This window comes from Pelobates fuscus, chromosome 5 (assembly GCF_036172605.1).
Source record: "Pelobates fuscus isolate aPelFus1 chromosome 5, aPelFus1.pri, whole genome shotgun sequence".
NCBI classification, from domain to species: Eukaryota; Metazoa; Chordata; class Amphibia; order Anura; family Pelobatidae; genus Pelobates; species Pelobates fuscus.
In genome coordinates, this window is record NC_086321.1 from 360,190,846 (window position 1) to 360,214,430 (window position 23,585).

General features: G+C 41.9%; 1 protein-coding gene across 1 annotated transcript in view; it reads right to left on the reverse strand.

Annotated features, from left to right (window-relative positions):
* OGFOD3 (2-oxoglutarate and iron dependent oxygenase domain containing 3) overlaps positions 1-23,585 on the reverse strand; it is a 129,548-nt gene that overhangs the window by 35,909 nt on the left and 70,054 nt on the right. Inside the window, exon 7 of the mRNA XM_063456016.1 lies at positions 22,178-22,331. Within this exon, the coding sequence (XP_063312086.1) occupies positions 22,178-22,331 (154 nt within the window). The remainder of the gene's footprint in view (positions 1-22,177; positions 22,332-23,585) is intronic.

The window sequence follows — 23,585 nt, forward strand, 5'->3', positions numbered from 1 at the left end:
CCCTAATATAAAGAAAAAAATAGGTGCAAGAAACTGTGAACCAATACATACTAAAGAGCCACTTGTGTCTATATGCTCCCCTATATACCCAACAGAATTGCAGACAGCACATTTGAAACAATATACAGTTAAACATGTATATAACACTGTGTTGTAACCCTTTTCATATATCTGCAAGAAAAACTACATATACCCAAAAAATAAATATTAAAAAAACATAGTGTAATCTGGTTATACAGTAAATAAATGTGTATTAATTAAATCTGACCCTAGTCTGGTGTCCTCCTTCATGTCATGCAAACATCACACCCTCGGAAGATACCATTCATATATACAATAGCCAAACTGCTAATATCTTCATTATATTTACATCCAGTATTACCCCTCTTCAGACCCATAATGCCATGTTCCGGATCATAGAATGGAATGCAAGCTTGGCATTCTAAGAGTGCATGCAAAGCTAAGTACATACGAGAGTACAAGTAAGTATGCCATTTGAACTGTACATCTAATTTTGTTAGGTTACATCTAAAACTTACAGCTAGATCTGTGAAGGTCCCTCCACAGGTCATATATAAGACACCAGTCTGTAGCGGCACCCGCTCTGCCAAATGACACATGGGTGAAATATTCTCAGGTTTAAAAAAATGTGATCTTTTGTAGAAGTTTAATAAAAAGAAGAAGAAGAAAAAAAGAAAATTCAAAGCACAATTTCCGGTTACTAATAGTTTGGAAATATTAGAAAAACTAATATTTTGTAGGAATTTTTCAGCAAAGGCAGCAGTATGCATACAAATATAAGGAGTGGGCAGGTAGTAAGGCCCCTATGGTAATCCCAACACCAGGACACGATACCCATACATCACAGATACCTGCTCCGCTACCTTAATAACACACGTAACCTGTATCTGCACTTTACAGCAGCGAGTAGGATCTGGCCGCTGGGGATATTTCTGTGATATTAACAGGCTCAGCTATTTATTATAATCATTTTCATAACTAGGAAACCTGAGGAAGCTGTGCTTTCCCCAATGCCATTCACTTGTTGTATCAATTAATTCTTGATGTCTGTCATCTCTATCTCCTTGAAGTCTCTGGAGGCACAGAATTAAATAGAAAAAAAAATCAGAAAAAAATAATAATCAAGGAATATCCAAATCTTATGAATTTATTTGCTGACACAGAGAAAGTGAGGTCTTTTGGGATTCTTTAGCGCTTTACGTGTTCTCCCCAGGGGCTTTCTGCAGTTATTAGAGCTGCAAACTGAGAGCTGAGGCTTAGTCAAACACACAAAACGCTCTGCAAATCACAGTAAGCAGCTATTTACTGCTTTGCTGATAAATGCACAAATTATTTTATTTAAACCTGCTCCCACCTGTGTCTCTGCAAATAATTCATTAACCTGGTTTCAAGTACTTGATGTAGCATCTCTAAGGTTAAGCCAGTTTTTCATAATAGTAACGATTACATTGTTTTAAGTTTTAACTTTGTACCATAATTGAGATAAACCCACAATGACCACTGAAAGTTGTTTAGATTGTTCCCTCTTCAACAAGATGCAAAATCCTTGGATGGGCTGCTGGGTAACACAACATTGCAAGTTTCCCCTCAACAATCCCTGATAGGATACACTTTTACATAATATTAAATAGAATCCGTTTCGCAATCCATTGCTCATTATCTATTTTAATCTGTATAACTATTTTAAAACAGGTGCAGTACTCAAGGATGTTGGTTTTTACAAGACACAGAAGGGTCACTCTTAGCACCATAACAACATTGCATCATTATAAAAGTTATGGCAAAGAGCAAGGGTAGGCAACCTTCGGCACTCCTAGTGTTGTGAACTGCATCTCTCAAAATGCTCTTACACCCATATTGCTGGCAAAGGATCATGGGAGGTGTAGTCCAAAACATCTGGAGTAACGAAGATTGCCTACGCCTGATATAGATATATACCCTGCTCCCCATCTCCCTACTGCAATATTGGCAAAAAATTGTTGCAGCTATAAGACTCACACTTCATAGGAGGAATTTTACTTGCTGTCCAAGAACCTACTGCTTGTATTGTGTGATAAGTGGAACTGAGTCTGGGACCGTAATTATTTATTCCTCGCTGTACAGGGGGTTCATGGGAAAAAGATAGAAACTAGAATGAGAGACTCCTCATGGGTGGAGCTACTTCCTGTTTTTGAAGGGGTCTACCAACTTAAGCATTTCCTTGTGCAAGTGCTGAACTTTTAGTAACTTTGAAGATAAGTCTATATTTAATGCATTATCTAGAAGACATAGGAAAGGAAAAATAACTTTTGTCAATTTCTGCATATTGTATCCCTTTAAATATCCATCAGCAATGTTTTATGGCAGATAATTTAGAATATACTATAACAAATTCTTCCATAGATGTTTTATTGGAAAAAGTGATGTGAAGCTAACATGTACAACAGCAGCAGTTTTCTGTAAATAAATGAAAACATCATGTCTAATTAGGACGGAGTAAGCTAAAATAACAAGCAAGTTCCGGAGTACTTTGGGATCACAGTGATTAAATTGAAGTTCGATATAAAGCAACATCAGAAGATTGTAATGCAGCGGCTATAACTTTGACTTCAAACAGCTACAGCATGTCTCCAGCATACCAAATACAAGACAATGCAAACGGACAAATACACCTTAACAATAAAGCAGGCACCAAGGCTGATTGTCAAAGACTAAAAAAGTGAATATAAGCTAATCATTAGCCCTTGGGGATGCTTTGTCATTGGGGTAATAAGTCATATCCTGTATTATTGGGTCCTCTTAATATATGTATCTTTACATTGTTATGGTACTTTTTGAAAGTAAACCAAAATGTTCAAAGTCTATCTGTTCCTGTCCAAATCTGAGATGATTAAATTGCGTATACGCAGAAGTAAGCTCACACTGACACATGGAGTTCAGGTTGAAAGCACTTCAGAAAATTTAATACAATCTGGTTGGAAAACAGTTGTGCAGATCTTTTTAAAAGCAAAATGACATCATCATTGAATATCAGATAATAACAAATAAACATCATTGATTGGATTAAACATTATGTGACTAACTTCGTGTCCACCCACCAATATTATTAATTGGCTCAGGGGTTTGAGTGACCAGCTAGGTGTCCTCCCACCGGGAGGTGGTATTGTTCTGGACAAGGGTGTGGACAGAAGGCTCAGGCGCCATCTTTCCCAGCATGAGGTTTACTCGGTGGAAAGGGGGGCTTGAGCGTCATTTTACACAGTCAGTGATATCAGGCCTCATGTCCAGGTGCAAGGTCTCTTATGAATAGAACATTTCATTACTACTGTGTTCTCGTGGCCTTCAAACTATACTATCTTACAAGTCTTAAGGAGTAGCCAGCACCTCCTGGTACTTGTCCTTGTAGGAAACACGGTCTTTGTCTACTGTATTAATTGGGTTGAGAAGTTCAGTCACGTAAGGTAGTTTTAAAATGAACAAGTTAAGTCATGAGGACAAAATGGAGGATTTGAAGAAGTCAGGTTAGGAGGACAAAATGGAGGATTGTCACAATATAAGGTTAAAATGGAGTTAGTACAATAATTCAATACAAGTACAATAATAATTTTTAATAATTCCACATCAGTCCCCCCTATGAAATGTTAGATTCTAAGAGATAAAACTTTATTATGTTAGTATCAGAAGACGTGTTAACCCAAAGGCACAAAAATGACTGGAGTAACGGTTCTCAAAGTCTTCTTAGTTCTTCAGAGGGACATCATAAATAGACAAGCTTACATTACCATATGGACTTGTGTTATCTGGAATATAGGCACAAGTAGTCATGGTGACAGGTAAACGTTGTTGGTTGCAATAGATATAATAAATGCAAATCAAAATATTATTATTATTATTAGCAGTGACGGTTGGGAAAATGGACTCAAACTTTCCTTTTACTGCAAAATCATCTGGTACCCCCCTTGGCACACCTATGGCATCAATATATATATATATCAATCAAACTTTCCCTTTAGAGGGGTGCTCCTCTTTATGTTCTGAAGCATGAATGTGGTGTGTCAAGAGTACCTTGTCATGTATTATGTGTATGGACATAATAACCTTGGCTAGGGTGTAGTATTAAACCTGTCCCACGCTACATCAGCGTAGGTGGACTCGGATCATTTAGTCAATATTAATATCACCACAAACTCAGGATGGGCAAATAATCCTGAGGGAGCTTGGCGTTTGGATCTTTTTAGCTTCACGAGGTCTCCTTTTGGGGTCCTCGGCTTTCCATCGATGGCAGGTGGTCAGGCATTATTATGGCCATCAAACACCTACTTGCTGGTATCTTTTTATTTAACAAGTCATTTTTTCTTTAGAGTCAAAAGTGTGTCAAAATCAACAAATGTCACTTCTCATGTTGCAGAGAGAGTCTTGAATCTGGAACAATGAATCCACTGAGTGATCTCTGCAACTTTCACAATGCACTACTGGGTATATGGTCTTGGATGTCACATTGATGACCGGCTAGACTTCTGGCCATCCTGACAAAATGTCTATGATAACTAGTGCATATTTGACCCAGTAGCTCTTTGTCATCTGGATTCTTGAAAGGGATATTGAGAGTTAGCTAGGTGCTTAGGAGTATTTTAGAGATCAAAGAGTTCATGAGGGTCTTGGATAGGTATAAAGTTCCATGGGCTCACTGCCCAGTACATGTTTTTGGGTAAACAGAGCTTAAGAGCGTTGGAGTACAGCCCGTCTTCAAGGGTTGCCCCTTTCTGTTTTTCCAGCTTTGTATTTCTTCAGGGTCAGTAGCTGCTTTGTCATTCTCTTAGAAGCTTGAGATCTGTAGGTAGGATCTACATGGTGAGTATAGAAGTTTCTTTAGCGGACACCATTCTGTCCACTTCCCTTGGTGCACTTGTGGCTTGGTTGGCAGCTTTTAGTCAGCTGAGTGGTGCTTCTTATCTTCCAGATTGATCCAAAATAATGTGCTGCACCCAGGGCATGTCTTGAGTCAGTGTAGATATTGGCATGTCTTCCTTCAGGCATTTTGTATGCCACTGAGAAGGCTGTCAATTCAGCGTCTTGAGCAGATGTGAGTGAGGAAAGTGAAGGTGCTTGACGTACCTGATCTTCTGTAGCAACAGCAAATCCAGTATGGTACCTTTCCTCTTTATCCGCAAACAGAGTGGAGTCAGGATCTGGTAAAGCTACTGCATGCTCTGTTGAAAGGTGTCTTGTTTCTTCTTTCATCTGTTCAAAGCAACCATGAGGAGCAGTAGAAGAGGTTTCCTCACCTATTTCTGTGTGAGATTGGGGGGTATTTGTCTTTCTATTCACAGTTCTCTTGCTGACCCCCCTCTGTAGAGATCTGTAAATTGAATGTTCATGTTTTGTTCTAATGAGTCAGGTTCCTTTCATGAGATTTCTGGGGACTTAGTGTAGAAAAAACATGAGGGACAGCCACCTCCCTTACAGGTGTCTTACTTCCATGGGAATCTGGGTCAGGACCGCACTATTTCTTTGAGAGTGCCCAAAACAGTTCTTTCATGTCTGAATAATTTTAATTTTTCGTTAGTGTGGTATTCCCCCCTGGGAAGTGGCGGAAGAGTGGCCAGAGCAACTTTTCTTCAAAATATAATGTTGTCAGGTAGAGGCAGAGTCGTCTATGAGTGGAGGAAATTGGTAAGGAATAAGAAGGGAGGAAGCATATAAAGGATACAGATATGGTGGTGGGGAGATGGAAGAATGAGTAGCGGATAGAGTGAGAGGGAAGAAGGTGGAGTAGGAGGAGGAGAAGGAGGAGTAGAGGAGAAGTAGGAGGAGAGAGGAGAAGGTGGAGTGGAAGGAGAAAGTGGAGTAGAGGGAGGAGTAGGAGGAGGAGTAGAGGGGAAGTAGGAGGAGAGAGGAGAAGGTGGAGTAGAGGGAGGAGTAGGAGGAGAAAGTGGAGTAGAGGGAGGAGAAGGAAGAAGAAGGAGGAGTAGAGGGGAAGTAGGAGGAGAGAGGAGAAGGTGGAGTAGAGGGAGGAGTAGGAGGAGGAGAAGAGGAGAAGTAGGAGGAGAGAGGAGAAGGTGGAGTAGAGGAAGGGGTAGGAGGAGAAAGTGGAGTAGAGGGAGGAGTAGGAAGAGGGGGAGGAGTAAGAGCAGGAAGGAGGAGTAGGAGGAGGAGAAGGTGGAGTAGAGGGAGGAGTAGGAGGAGGAGTAGAGGGGAAGTAGGAGGAGAGAGGAGAAGGTGGAGTAGAGGGAGGAGTAGGAGGAGAAAGTGGAGTAGAGGGAGGAGTAGGAAGAAGAAGGAGGAGTAGAGGGGAAGTAGGAGGAGAGAGGAGAAGGTGGAGTAGAGGGAGGAGTAGGAGGAGGAGAAGAGGAGAAGTAGGAGGAGGAGGAGAAGGTGGAGTAGAGGGAGGGGCAGTAGGGGAAAGTGGGGGACTGCAGATGAAGGGGAGGGATCGGTGGGAGGAATAAGCGGGGGTGGGCAGGTAAGGGAGCAGACAGGTGATGTAGCAATGGAGGAGACATCAGAAATCAAGACTAGGTAGAAATGCAATGGAGGCTGCAAATAGCCCATGTACAACAACTATTAACTGGCCCTATGCTTTCCCTAGAGAAAAATAATAAAAGGCTAACATGCTCATCTTGTCTCCACAAGCCTCGAACGTTTCACTCCCATGGGTGGCCCATGATGGCTTGCCCACCACTTCTCCACACGGGGTCTTGTGCCCGCGGAGACAGACGCTATCCCTGACTCTAGTTCTTAATTTAATAATTTATATCTAACATCTCAAAATGTAATTTCTACTTATATCACAAATATACATTATCACAATTTTATGTCTCGTAAATGGGATAAAATTTATTCTACTCTTCACTGATAATGTATTTTTAAAACATACAAAATAGACAAATAACATTGCCTTCTGCAAAATAAATGGAAAAGATAATGGAGATTTTGTTAAGCTTATAAATGGCTATACATTGATTCACATTTCTTGTTCTCCAGTTTCTGGCTGTTGATGACAATGTACAATGTAATAGAGCAGCGGAAAATGCTAGTAGAATGCTTGGTTGCATAGGGAGAGGTATTAGCAGTAGGAAGAGGGAAATGCTCATGCCATTGTACAGAACACTGGTGGGACCTCACTTAGAGTACTGGATACAGTACTGGAGACCATATCTTCAGAAGGATATGGATACCTTAGAGAGAGTTCAAAGAAGGGCTACTAAACTGGTTCATGGATTGCAGGGTAAAATTCACCAGGAAAGGTTAAAGGATCTTGACAGGTATAGCTTGGTGAAAAGACGAGACAGGGGAAATATGATAAAAGCATTTTTAAATACATAAAGGGGAAACAACACAGTAAAAGTGGAGACTATATTTAAAAGAAGGAAAAACTACCATAATAAGAGGACATAGTCTCAAAAATAGAGGGACCAAGGTTTAAAAATAATATCAGGAAGTATTACATTACTGAGAGGGTAGTGGATGCATGGAATAGCCTTCCAACTGGAGTGGTAGAGGTTAACTCAGTAGAAGTGTTTTAAGCATGCGTGGGATAGGCATAAGGCTAAGCACTTGCTGCTAGTAACAGATCTAGAATTAATATACTATAATGCCCAAAGTCTCAATTCCTACGCATATGCAATAATAAAATATCTGGGCTTACAACAAAAATTATGTTAGTCAGTCTTTAAACTTGGCTTATTCATTTGTTCAAGAAATCTTGGTTTATTAGAACTTTCTTTTAGTAAATGTTCTTTAAGATAACCCTTCTTTCAGCATGTTATCAATCTTTGTACACAAAGCTAAAAGACACTTGTTACTTATACGTGAAACGATAGACATATATATTCTATCTACATATTAACACAGACACTTTCCTGATATAGGGAAACTAATAGTAGGATAATTTTAGTAATTGTAACTTTTTTGTTCATAATATATGGGAATTAAGGAAGACAGCATGTCTTTAAGATAGGATGAGCATGACACAATACACGGGCATATGACCTCACTGATATGGTAAGGGCAGAGTGAGGGCAGGAGGAGGCGTGGGTACTAAGGACAACCTTCTTTTGTTCTAGGGGCCATTTTCTTTTAGGGCATTTCAGCTGACAAATGAAAGCAATATACATGTAACAGCCCGTGAAGCTTTGAAATAACATGGTGCAAAAATAAAAAAATAAATAAAAATAAATAAATAAATAAACTCACGGAATGCAAACAATATACCTACAGCCATTAATCACTTTTCCTCTTCACAATCTAGCTTAACAACTTTGCATATTCCCTCTATCCACATTGCATAGCAATGCAACAAATCACACTTGCCTTTACATTTTTAACTCGTCCAAATAATTCTCTATTCCTGCATCAGATTCACTTTCCTAACCTTTGTAATAAACACTGAGCTACATCCCTGGCTCCTTATCTTATACAACAGTCTTGGAGAAAATACTTTGTTCCATTGCTAAATCTTATTAGTTTCTGAATAATTTTACTGAACGCTGAACTGAAAAACCAGGAATGTCACCCCTCCCTCTCCCCCCTCGCGTCTCACAGAAGGCAAGGAGAGAGCCAGCATGAAGTTTTTTAACCATGTCAGCGCTGGAAAGACAGTTACGTTACAATTATTGCAAAAGCAAAGGGACACAAAAACACAACATTTAATAATACTCTTTAGTGAAACTCAATACAAAACCCCCACCCTCTACCAGGGTAATGGCTAACACAAAATACAAAAAACAATTATTATAATATACATACATTCTTAACCCTTTGTGATCTAGTTCTTCCTCAACCCTACCTTCGTGCTGAATAGCATTGCTACTCTGTACCAGTGAGCTTGCTTTCTTCTCTGTCAGTAATCTACCACATGAAGGCACAGCAATTTTACACACTTTAGCGATCTCTATCTTCAACTAGATCACACGCGCTAGCCAGCCCTTATTGGGCTTTTCTAACCCTGTTCCATTCCCCTCCTATACAGGCGTCCCAGATATAGGGGGGAAAGGTTTTAAACAGATTATCTACAATGGTCAGCTGCCACTCAGAAAGGGTGGGTCCCTCCAAGTGCATCTTCCCAAAACGCAGACTAGTCACTAATTCTGTGTACCCGAGGTGGTAGCCACGGATTGGAGTGGGGTGAGAAGTGTGTGACCAATCACTTCTCTCACAAGAGAAATAGTAGAGGATAGTATAATAGTATAGGAAGTGTAGAAAAGATAAAAAGGTAAGGAAATCCTTAGAGACAGACACAGGAGTTCATGAGACTCCTAATTAAACAGACAAGACAACAATACAGTTGAAATACAGTGCATGCATCACAGTTCAAATGAAATCAACAGTAATTCCTTTCCTTTACTCGTGTGCTTACTCCAAAGTCACCTCCCTCAATCCCGTAGTATCTTACTACCAACGGCCAAGGATAACAACTAACACCGGTCCGAAATCCATATGCCTCCCTCGTCACAGCAGCCCACTAATAGTGTCTGCGCTACCCTCACTCTTGTAGTGCCCCTATAAAGACCCACTTTATAAGTCCCACTACTCCGTGGTGATGAAGACAGCAATGCCTGCCCGAATTCACACACCACAAAATAAAAATTGGAATGGCTCCAGCTCAGCGCTCAAAGCTGGAGGGTACCACCACTCTGCAAGCAGAGTAACGTGCACAGAGAAGCTAGCTAGGCTATCAAAGTGACACAAGAAGGATCCCCAGGAAACTATGAGTCTACACAATCTCCACAGATCCAACACACCTCTTTTTCCCTACAGCCCCAGCCATGAGGCTCCTAAAAGAGTTAAACAGGAAAAGATGACCCCCAGGAACACATCCACAGGTCAACCCCCCTTTTTCCCTACAACCACAGCACCGTGGTTCCTAAAAGGGGTAAAACAGGCAACAGAAGACCTAGGCAAATCCCCTCAGGTCCACCCCCCTTTATCCCAAAAGAGGTAAAATACAAACAGATAAACAGACAAACCGAAGACCCAGGCAAGTCCCCTCAGGTCCACCCCCCTTTATCCCAAAAAGGGGAAAACAAGCAAGACAGAACCCCAGGCAAATCCCCTGCAGGTCCACCCCCCCTTTATCTCAAAATGGGGAAACAGGCAAACAATTCAAACACAATTCAAACACACCCAGGCAACAGATAGACTAAAATTGCAGGTAAACAAGTGAGTAACGAGACACCGGGCAAGATATTACCTGTCTTTGATGTCCTCCCGGGAAGCAGTCACAGACACGTGGACGGGTCAATCAAAGGGGCCGGAACATACCGGTGGCTCTGCAGAAGTCTCTACCGTGTACTTGGAGGTGATCAGTCTCCCTTCCTACCCCCAGGATTCCCCCGTCCAACAGCATCTTCCTTAGGACGGCTCACCGGCCAGAGGCCATAGCCCGATGCCCCACGTTGGGAGCCAAGTTGTTATGGTACTTTTTGAAAGTAAACCAAAATGTTCAAAGTCTATCTGTTCCTGTCCAAATCTGAGATGATTAAATTGCGTATACGCAGAAGTAAGCTCACACTGACACATGGAGTTCAGGTTGAAAGCACTTCAGAAAATTTAATACAATCTGGTTGGAAAACAGTTGTGCAGATCTTTTTAAAAGCAAAATGACATCATCATTGAATATCAGATAATAACAAATAAACATCATTGATTGGATTAAACATTATGTGACTAACTTCGTGTCCACCCACCAATATTATTAATTGGCTCAGGGGTTTGAGTGACCAGCTAGGTGTCCTCCCACCGGGAGGTGGTATTGTTCTGGACAAGGGTGTGGACAGAAGGCTCAGGCGCCATCTTTCCCAGCATGAGGTTTACTCGGTGGAAAGGGGGGCTTGAGCGTCATTTTACACAGTCAGTGATATCAGGCCTCATGTCCAGGTGCAAGGTCTCTTATGAATAGAACATTTCATTACTACTGTGTTCTCGTGGCCTTCAAACTATACTATCTTACAAGTCTTAAGGAGTAGCCAGCACCTCCTGGTACTTGTCCTTGTAGGAAACACGGTCTTTGTCTACTGTATTAATTGGGTTGAGAAGTTCAGTCACGTAAGGTAGTTTTAAAATGAACAAGTTAAGTCATGAGGACAAAATGGAGGATTTGAAGAAGTCAGGTTAGGAGGACAAAATGGAGGATTGTCACAATATAAGGTTAAAATGGAGTTAGTACAATAATTCAATACAAGTACAATAATAATTTTTAATAATTCCACATCAACATGATGGATGTTCTCTATCTTTTTTGCTGCAAAATTTCTTAATTTGGTGAATTCCTTTTTTGCATTTTGTTTTGAAGACTACTTTCTCTTTCACAATAAGGAAACTGAAGTGCACATGGTATAGAAAGTTAAATAGAAGAATTATTTTACTCATTATGGGTTGTCAATATCGAGGCATTCATTTCAATAGGAGCAAGAGACTGTCGAGATCCCAGTAACTCCTCTTTTAAATTGCTGCACAGAGGACAGGATATCAACCAGCAAAAACATGAAGTCGACAATAAGAGAACAACTTTGATTCCTTATTATTCACCTCTTCCTACACCTCTTACTATCTAAATTCTCTAATATGCAGGGCTTATCGCAACAGCAAACAATTTGTGCTTTTTAATACATATGCAGTTTATAATTTATTTAAGTAGCTTCTCCTTTTAAAGGGACACTGTAACGTGCAAAAACGTGTTGCAGCTATAAGACGTGTTCCCCCTGGCTCTCACACTTCATAGGAGGAATTACTTGCTGTCCAAAATCTGTGCTACTTATAGCGTCTGCAGAACCCCTGGTGCCATTCTTCCATTCTGCATTCAATTATTTTTAATGTTTTAATAGTAAAAGAGACTACTCAGTAGTCCGTCCCTCTGTGCTGCTTGGGATAATGTGGACGTATTAGGATGAAAATTGTTTAACATTGAATGGAGGGACCGCACCATGACTCCAGGCACGATAACCAACTTAATAAGATGAAATGGTTAGAGTGCCTGGAGTGTCCCTTTAATTTATTATTATTTCTAAATCTCTAATGTCTTTCTAAGTGAAATGCCATACGCAGGTTTATTCCATTTTCTTACAGCAATATTGCTGTGGCTGAGTGACCCAGCACTCCTTCTGATCCTTTAAATCTTACCAGCATTGACTACCAACATGCCCGTCCTTAAATGTGCCAGTGTTGGTTGATTCATCTTAGAGGTAACACTGGCCTGGATGCGGCTCCTCCACTGTGAGGTTATGGCAAGTGACAGTTAATTAGGGTGAAGCGGGTGATAGGAAATGTTCCCGCATTTTGTTTCTACACATTAAAAATGACCCCACAGCAGACAGGGGGCAATCCGCATTGAGATTACAGGTTCCACTCACCTTTAAACATCTTCACTTTGACAGTCAGCTAACCAGAAAAATCAACAGTAAAACCTTCCTGACCGCCATTAGGGGCATCTCCGTGTCAGTGACAGCCAGACAGGGTGACAAAAGGAATTAGTGATAGATTATTGTGTATAGAACTTCCATTCACAGCTGGGGTGAAAAGGGAGCACTTTCTGCCCCTCTATTACTGAATACATTGCTAGAACGCTAGCCGTTCCGACTCTTTAGAGAAATTTCAATTATTTCTCCCAAAAGGAGAGCAGAAGCAGTAACGCCCCACAGACGCCTACAAACACAGAATATGAAATCGGGCAGCTTCCTCTTCTCCCGTCTAATTGGCCTTATTTCTATAGAGCCGTGCCAAAATTGTAAAATAATTAAAAGAGGAGTGTCGCTGCTGACATTCACACTGCCACGGCAGCCCATAATATCCACTGTGGCTTACACGATGTCAGTCAATGTGTTCAGGATGAATATTATACACAAAAAAAAGTTACAGGCAGTTAAAAGGTATCGGAAAACCCTCCGCTTTAGGAGCTGTAAATACGACAGAGCCTTGTTTGAACAAATGTCAAATCTGTCACCGTTCTGACACAGTACATGGTGATTAGGTTGCAGCTAAGGGTTCTGGGTAAAGCACTGGGAACTGGGGATTTTGATGGGACTAACATTATCGGGGTTATTCACTACAGTGAGAATTCAAAGAATTTCAAAATTAAGGTGAAAACAGTCGGCTATGCTTTGAGTTTAGCTACTGTGGCCTTAAAACTTTAAATTGACTTTGAGTACTCATTTATTAAATAAGACTGTAAGTAACCTTGAATAGGGAAAGGTTGGTTGTGTGCGTGAGACACTAGGGAATGGCTTTCTTGGAGGACAGGCTATCAAGCACTATGTTAATCGAATCCTGCATTTACACACTCATTTTAAAGCAAAGTAATCCAATCATCGCTTCCTTATGCAGAATCGGCATAGACTCAGCAGAAAGAATAAGGAAATGATTCCACAGATTAACACACCAGGGATATGTAAAATCTATTGCTTATTGCACCACAGATACATTTTGAACCAGGTTTCAGTAATTCACTTACTCCTAATCACAAATTACAAAAACGACCAATCTGCAGACATCAATCATGATGCAAATTCAGTTCCCACCTAAAGACACACCACCAGCTCCCTTACTGTACAAAGACACACGACCAACTCCCTTCCTGTACAAAGACACACCACCAGCTCCTTTACTGTACTAAGACACACCACCAGCTATCTTCCCGTTATATTACATATCACCAGCTCCCTTACTGTACCAAGACACACCATTAGCTCCCTTCCCATTAAATTACATATCACCAGCTCCCTTACTGTACCAAGACACACCACCTGCACCCTTTCTCTACAAAGACACACCACCAGCTCCCTTACTGTACCAAGACATACCACCAGCTATCTTCTCGTTAATGGACATATCACCAGCTCCCTTAGTGTACCAAGACACACCACCTGCACCCTTTCTCTACAAAGACACACCACCAGCTCCCCTCCCATTAAATTACATATCACTAGCTCCCTTATTGTACCAAGACACACCACCAACTCCCTTACTGTACCAAGACACACCACCAGCTATCTTCCCGTTAAATGACATATCACCAGCTCCCTTACAGTACCAAGATACACCACCAGCTCCCTTCCCGTTAAATTACATATCACCAGCTTCCTTACTGTACCAAGACACACCACCAGCTATCTTCCCACTAAATGACATATCACCAGCTTCCTTACTGTACAAAGACACACCACCAGCTCCCTTACTGTATCAAGACACACCACCAGCTATCTTCCCGTTAAATTAAATATCACCAGCTTCCTTACTGTACCAAGACACACCACCAGCTCCCTTACTGTACCAAGACACACCACCAGCTATCTTCCCACTAAATGGCATATCACCAGCTTCCTTACTGTACAAAGACACCCCACCAGCTCCCTTACTGTACCAAGACACACCACCAGCGATCTTCCCGTTAAATTACATATCACCAGCTTCCTTACTGTACCAAGACACACCACCAGCGATCTTCCCGTTAAATTACATATCACCAGCTTCCTTACTGTACCAAGACACACCACCAGCTATCTTCCCACTAAATGACATATCACCAGCTCCCTTACTGTACCAAGACACACCACCAGCACCCTTACTCTACAAAGACACACTACCAGCGACCTTCCTGTAAAATGACACACCATTATTACCCTTACTGTACAAAGACACACAACCAGCTTCCTTTCAAAATAAACACACACCATCAGCTCTCTTACTGTACAAAGACACACCACCAGCTACCATTCCACAAAAAGACATCACAAGCACCCATGTGTACTAGGAAACACCATCAGCTCCCATTCCACAAAAAGACACAGCACCAGCTCGCTTTCAACATAAAAACCACAGAGATACAGATATACCAACAATTCACTTTCAACACTTAGACACAGCACTAGTTTACTTTGCAAGTGCAGACAAAGAACAAATTCCCTTTTAGCGCACGTTCCTTCTCCACACTCTCAAGTTTCCCTAACACAAGCAGTATACTATAAATCCACTTCACCCATACACAAATTAACAGTCCCCATTCTGTGTAATAGAGTAATAAAAAGGATCGAACGTTCCAAGCAGACAGCTCAAAATATATGTTAAATATTAAACATTTCACTAGTTTCATTGGCAGCATGTTATATTGATTTACCTGTAAAGTGGTATTTGAGATAAGAACATTTCAATGCATTTTTACACTTAAGCACTTACATTGACCTATCCCATAATTGCCAACATTTACCCCTCTAAGGCATGATTCCTGGGACTAAGCCTTTCTCCAGCACTAAATCATGGGTTACGGAACCTTGAGACCTCTGCACGAGATACATTTCCATCGAATTCTACTTTGGCCTGTTACAGTCAAAAGTGCCTGGGGCTTTAGCTCCATTACCTCCTACGTTAATTTAATCCTTTCTTTAATTAATTTATTATACAGATCATGGATCCCTTGACTACACGCACTGTTACGTTCAGAAGTTTGAACTCTCAATACAGAGATAAAGGGAACACTTGCTAGAGAACAAGTGATCAGAGCAGTCTAATACCAGTACATTTAGAGGGAGAAATTGGAGGGTACGTGTACCCTGGAGTGGAGTTCTGTCCATAAATTATTAAAAAAAAACATTAGGTCACTTTAAATAGAGGATTTCCCCCAGTAACATATAATTTGAGGTTGGTGGGTGAACACACTCAAAAGCCAAGCCAAGTACCATTGACTCAACACAAATGTAGTGGCTGCTGCTTGCCATGGGGGAGTACTGCAGTGACAGAATGTAAAATTAAAAGACATATAAACTCTCCACTGACTGCTTTTGACATGTAGTCAATATTAGGTCTAGTGGTCTAGTGCAGAAATCAATCCTCCCCATACTGTACCAGCTTCACGATGCAGTTTGTCAGAAACGCATTAAAGTAACATTAAGTTTTCATTTTAACTTTTGCGTCTGTGATAGAACATCGAGTTAAAACACTGCATCCGCCGCAGCGCTATAAAACAGACATATCATTACAGATAGCATTTTAAACAAAAATACTACCGGACAGTTGATGAGGAAAGCATTAGCGCGCACACAGCAAGCTTCAACGATCGGCAACGCAGGCGACAGTAATATTACTTAATTAGTCATCGTTATTCGATATTTCAGACAGACAATAGACACAGCAAATGCTCCTATGTAGCCATATGAATCCAATCACAGACAAAACATGTAAAAAATAAAGACAGGTCAGAATATATAAGAATTGCTTTAAAGCAGGTTTTCAGGTTTCCACGTGCAGTGCTTGTGGTTTTTCTAATCACTCAGCCTGCAGTCCTTCCAAGAGGCACAAGCATTGCTCCTACCTACCAATCATACAAGTGGGCAGGGGGCATGGTCTCCTATTAACATTACTGTGTATCAAAACAGACATTTTATAATGGAAATCTAAACAGCAACTCTGTGAATACAAAATTACATGGCAATTATTTTATCCCATCTCTGGTATATAGACCAAATCAAGAATGCACATGGGACTTTTTATGAGCGTCACACTGGTTCAGCCATACAATAGAGATCACATTATTTCTCATTACGCATTTATATTATGGCAGAGGAATGGATAGGTAGTGCCACAGTTATACAATGTATATCTGTTGTATTTATACCTTGCCAACAGGTATTTAGCACCATACAAATTCATTATATTAACGAGTAGGCTTAGTCAGTGCAAAAGAGTATTTACAGATTATGTATATTGGCTAACTGGTATATTTGTCAATTTACAACCTAAATTATAGTAAATATGATATACAGTAGTTGAACAGTGTATGTAGATTGTATTTACATAGTGCTAACTGGTGTTCTTGGTATTGTACAGGTTATATTACAGTGAAGAGGAGGCACTGTACTAGTTATGTAGTGTATGTGTGTTATATAGATGATGCTGAATGTTAAACTGTGTATTATTGGAAAGTAATTTAAGGGTTTGGAGATATAAAAATAAATTACAAAACCAAAAGTTTGAGTCTGTTTTAAATACAGGGAGTGCAGAATTATTAGGCAAGTTGTATTTTTGAGGATTAATTTTATTATTGAACAACAACCATGTTCTCAATGAACCCAAAAAATTCATTAATATCAAAGCTGAATATTTTTGGAAGTACCGTATTTATCGGCGTATAACACGCACAGGCGTATAACACGCACCTCATTTTTAGAAAGAAATTCCAGGAAATTTCCCCTCTCATCCCATAGTATTCCCCCCCCTCATCCCATAGTATTCCCCCCTCATCCCATAGTGTCCCCCCTTTCCATAGTATTCTCCCCCCTTTCCATAGTATTCTCCCCCCTCCCATAGTATTCCCCCCTCCTCCCATAGTATTCCCCCCCTCCTCCCATAGTATTCTCCCCCCTCCCCTCCCATAGTATTCTCCCCCCCTCCCCTCCCATAGTATTCTCCCCCCCCTCCCCTCCCATAGTATTCTCCCCCCCTCCCCTCCCATAGTATATAGTATTCTCCCCCCTCCCCTCCCATAGTATTCTCCCCCCCCTCCCCTCGTATTCTCCCCCCCTCCCCTCCCATAGTATTCTCCCCCCCTCCCCTCCCATAGTATTCTCCCCTCTCCCCTCCCATAGTATTCTCCCCCCTCCCCTCCCATAGTGTACTTTCCTCCCCCTCCCCTCCCATAGTGTACTTTCCTCCTCCTCCCCTCCCATAGTGTACTTCCCCTCCTCCCCTCCCATAGTGTACTTTCCTCCCCCTCCCCTCCCATAGTGTACTTTCCTCCCCCTCCCCTCCCATAGTGTACTTTCCTCCCCTCCCATAATTACTTACCTGTCCTGAAGCGTGGGCCGGCTTCACACCGTGCACCGCGGAACAGGAACTTTAATTTAAGGTTCCGGTTTCCGGCGGGACTGAAAGGAAGTGTGCACACTATTGTGCACACTTCCTTTCAGTCCCGCCGGAAACCGGAACCTTAAATTAAAGTTCCTGTACCGCGGTGCGCGCTGTGAAGCCGGCCCACGCTTCAGGACAGGTAAGTAATTATGGGATATCGGCGTATAACACGCACCCACGATTTTTCCCCTATTTTCAGGGGAAAAAAGTGCGTGTTATACGCCGATAAATACGGTAGTTTTTAGTTATAGCTATTTTAGGGGGATATCTGTGTGTGCAGGTGACTATTACTGTGCATAATTATTAGGCAACTTAACAAAAAACAAATATTTACCCATTTCAATTATTTATTGTTACCAGTGAAACCAATATAACATATCAACATTCACAAATATACATTTCTGAAATTCAAAAACAAAACAAAAACAAATCAGTGACCAATATAGCCACCTTTCTTTGCAAGGACACTCAAAAGCCTGCCATCCATGAATTCTGTCAGTGTTTCACCATCAACATTGTGTGCAGCAGCAACCACAGCCTCCCAGACACTGTTCAGAGAGGTGTACTGTTTTCCCTCCTTGTAAATCTCACATTTGATGATGGACCACAGGTTCTCAATCGGGTTCAGATCAGGTGAACAAGGAGGCCATGTCATTAGATTTTCTTCTTTTATACCCTTTCTTGCCAGCCACGCTGTGGAGTACTTGGACGCGTGTGATGGAGCATTGTCCTGCATGAAAATCATGTTTTTCTTGAAGGATGCAGACTTCTTCCTGTACCACTGCTTGAAGAAGGTGTCTTCCAGAAACTGGCAGTAGGACTGGGAGTTGAGCTTGACTCCATCCTCAACCCAAAAAGGCCCCACAAGCTCATCTTTGATGATACCAGCCCAAACCAGTACTCCACCTCCACCTTGCTGGCGTCTGAGTCGGACTGGAGCTCTCTGCCCTTTACCAATCCAGCCATGGGCCCATCCATCTGGCCCATCAAGACTCACTCTCATTTCATCAGTCCATAAAACCTTAGAAAAATCAGTCTTGAGATATTTCTTGGCCCAGTCTTGACGTTTCAGCTTGTGTGTCTTGTTCAGTGGTGGTCGTCTTTCAGCCTCTCTTACCTTGGCCATGTCTCTGAGTATTGCACACCTTGTGCTTTTGGGCACTCCAGTGATGTTGCAGCTCTGAAATATGGCCAAACTGGTGGCAAGTGGCATCTTGGCAGCTGCACGCTTGACTTTTCTCAGTTCATGGGCAGTTATTTTGTGCCTTGGTTTCTCCACACGCTTCTTGCGACCCTGTTGACTAATTTGAATGAAACGCTTGATTGTTCGATGATCACGCTTCAGAAGCTTTGCAATTTTAAGAGTGCTGCATCCCTCTGCAAGATATCTCACTATTTTTGACTTTTATGAGCCTGTCAAGTCCTTCTTTTGACCCATTTTGCCAAAGGAAAGGAAGTTGCCTAATAATTATGCACACCTGATATAGGGTGTTGATGTCATTAGACCACACCCCTTCTCATTACAGAGATGCACATCACCTAATATGCTTAATTGGTAGTAGGCTTTCGAGCCTATACAGCTTGGAGTAAGACAACATGCATAAAGAGGAAGATGTGGTCAAAATACTAATTTGCGGGGGCGGAGCCTGGCTCTCAAGGAGAGTGGACGTGCATGCTGTGAGCTCCCGCTGAAAAGGCCAACAAACCACCTTTAAACGGGCTAAATCAGCTTTTGACCCCACTGACGGGCAACACAGAGCCCAGAGGGGACCCAGCGAGACACCCTGAGACTCTGCAAAGCGGATCGGGTACGGGAAACCGGGAGAGCGCCGCTGCGGCCTACTATACCGGAGCTGGGGAGGGACGGCCGACCTCCCTGCTTCCAGGTACCCCACGAGAATAGACACACTCCTACCCCCCCCCCTTTGGACCGGTGGGGGTCATCCCGGTCTACGCTCGACAGCCTAACTCAAGCAACACGATATCGGCACATAGTCCCAGAACGGAGCACAGCCACATGGAGAGGGCCGAAGCGAAAATGGCGCCTGACACGTGGCATGATGGGGAGACACGAGAGCTACGTGCCCCAGTCCTTTGCCCCGTGGACCGTACACTACAGCGGCTGAATAAGCACATTAAACGGTTCTGGATAAAACTGGAAACCCTATTCTTTCCTAAGCCACTCCAACCTCGAATCCAGAAGCGGGACGGCAAGAGCCGGAGGGAACAGAGGACCCCCTCGGGCCTACAGCATCGAAACAAGCCTGCACCTCTCACTAGAGGCCCACCTGGGCCGAAGGCCACCAAGGGTTTGACCCGACGACATCGCCCACACGGACGGAGAGACGGCCGCCACAGACAGCGACAAACCCTCGCATCCCTCCGTCACTCCCGTTATGGGAAGGACCCGGTCCTTGGAAGAGAACGGGCCCGTGGCACAAAGATGTCGGCCTTCACACCGGCCTGGGGCTGGAGGGAGGACCCACCCTACCCCCGGCAAACAGCCGCCTTTGGTACATGTCCAGCACCGAATGCAGCGAGCAGATCACTAAGCCCAGACCGAAGATGCACCCCACGGGTGACGAGCTCCCGGCTCACCTTTGCTGGACTCTGGCACGACGGCTCATGCAGCCTCCCCTCGCAGGGAACTGGTTATGACAGCCCAACAGCACTCTGCTGGCTTTTTCCGAACCTGGGAATCGGCTGACTGGTGACTATGACAGGGACAGGCCCGCTGTATAATGTTTTGGCCTCTTCACTTTCAGACAGTTTCCAGCGAACCTAATTTAAAACGGTCCCTCTTTTATGTGACCTGCTTTTATGTTTTTTCTTTTTTCTTATGCCATTATTTTTCTGCTCGCTGACTCTATTTATGACGAGTGTAACTATGTCCCTTAATTCCTTGCGAGTTGCATTTAATGTGTTCTTTAATTTTCTTTTGCTCTACACATGATTGTTTGTTGCTCCAGCATCCAAAGCAATATGTACTAGATTAGCCACATAGACAGTTCTTGCTTTCAACCTCATTGTACTTTTTGATATCAGGATGCCACTGTAAGTTTGTTTAACATGCACCTATTTAGCAAACGCCAAGACGAATAATGCTATGTTTAACTACCTATACAAGCGAGAACCTACACCGTTATATATTGTCTTTAACATGTACCTCTTTAGCTAACGCCAAGACGAATAATGCTAGGCTTAACTATCTATACTAGCGAGCACCTACACAGTCATATATTGCCTTTCCTAATATTAACATGTGCCTATTTGGCAAACGCCAAGTCGAATAATGCAATGTTTAACCATCTATACAAGCGAGAACCTACACCGTTATATGTTGTCTCTCCTAATATTAACATGTACCTACTATGTTTACCTATCTATACAAGCGAGAACCTACACCGTTATATGCTATGTTTAACAAGACAACTGTATCTCTATGCGTGCTACTAACCTATTGAAAAGTTTGCATAATATAAAATATAAAATGAGGCTGTCTTTAGAAGGAGATGTACTACTGTGTTAATGCAATCCCACTCTGTACAAAGCTGTGCATCCCCTCCTCTTTATTCTGTACCCCATTTAACTCCTGCCTCAATAAAAGAAAGATTGACTAAAAAAAAAAAAAAATACTAATTTGCCTAATAATTCTGCACTCCCTGTATATCCCGAATCCAGAGATAATATAATGGGTAGGGATTAAGTGGGAGTTACACAGTCAGGCCACTGTTAAAAGGACGCTACTTACACCCAGACCACTTTATCTCATTGAAGTGGTCTGGGTGCAGTGCCCATGTCCTCTTAACTCTGCAGCTGAAAACATTGCAGTTTTAAAGTATAGAAGTGTTTCCTGCTATTTTATGTAGCTTAACTCTGTGAAATGACACTGGACGAGGATGTTCATTATTTTCTATATACCCATAGAAAAAGCAACGATTCAATGATTCCTTTGGGGAAGGTCTAATGTGCACAAGGCGCCCGCCACACATGAGTATTAAGTTCCCCTTGTGATGACATCGGAGGAAGCAGAACCTGCACATAGAGACCTCAGAGCTGGAATAAAGTGAGTATATAAAGGGTAATGTAATCATTTGGTTGCCACAGCTGGTGGTGGTGGTGGTGGTGGTGGGGAGGGGGGGGGGGGGGGGTGAGGGGTTGCTTTATATTTTAGCTTTATATTCCTAACACTATAGTGCTCATTTATTTTTAACTTCCAGTAGTTATTCAGCTCTGGAGAAAAAAAATCCAATATAAGTATCTCTTATTATACAGTTATATTACATCAAAGTGAAGATACAGAGATCCCCCGCTTTATCAGTTTTGTATGAATGGTCCTCACCTTATCGATGTGCGGGTGCCAGTATTCATCATGGGTGGTTTTGGCCTCAGAGCTGTTCATGCGCGAGAAGAAGGTGGGCTTAGTGAGATATATGGAAGAGGCATTGATGTTAAAGGTCCTGGCTATCTCCCCTTGGATTCTCAGCCTCAACTCTCTGTAGAAAGGAAAAAGAAAAAGATACATAAAGGATTGCAGAGCAAAGGTACTTCAGCTCCCTTATTGTGGTGCTCACAAACTACCGTGCCGCCGGCATCAGGAAACCAGGCATCTTGTGACAGAATGTCCCATATCCACCAAATGCCGGGGATAGCACTATAGATACATATAACTATTTACATATCATCATTTAGGTTCCCTCTGATTTGGATTTGTATTACTAACCTGCAAAATACCTAATATTAATAAAGCACCCTGGATAATGGCATTAATCGATTAATGTAAATGCATTAAAATAAGTATTCCAGCACTACCATTTAAACTGTCTACAGTTACTTTCAATGTATTTTCCCCTATTCACCATTATGGTGCCAAACTTTAATTGCATTCCCATTTATGTCACCTTTAAATTGTAGTTCCGATTACTTATGAATGTCACCTACACCTGAATGAAAAATAATAAATAAATACAAAAAAATGTGCTGGAATTCTGGACCAATCAGAACCTATGCTTCCATGATATGAGTGGGATAGTTTCCAGGAGAAAAAATAAAATTAAAATAATCGGAATAAGTGGTTAATATGAAAATGTTATTGCCGTTAATTTGTTAGGTACTTGTCATTAAATTCAGAAATTATGATTACAACATATACATGTTTTTTTAAAGGCTACAATTTGAGGCAAAAGCAATTCTGTATGATTAAACATAACAGTTGCTTCGATAAATGAATTGCAACATATTTCTAAAGTATAGTGGATTTTTAAGTAGCGGTTTCCTAAAATGCCAAACACGATCTCTTGTTCTTTATCTGACATGGGCTTCCTGCTGGCAATTTGTCAAATTCCTTTTTGTGAATAAAATTTCACAACACGCCCCCACAAACACATTCCAAGAAACCTGCTTGATAGCGCTACCCAATTGCGTATATCATTAAGGGCAGTCAAAACACGTTCACATTTTCAATCACCATACACCCTGCAAACCTAGACTGTGAAGCTGCACTAGCTAAGCCCTGGGAACATTCGATCATTGATCATTTAGATATCTGCAACCCCATGTGTTGTGTCATCATTGCATGCATTACAGATAAATGTAAATGTTAAAGATGCTCTGGTCCTAGGGTGATGTGAAAGCTCTAAGGCTTGATTGAAGCTTCAAAGCACTATTGTTGAATAAGGGCTGATAACAAAACAATATAGAGCAGATCTCCCGGTAAAGTCACCACCGAAAAGATAAGAGAGCCTGCATTC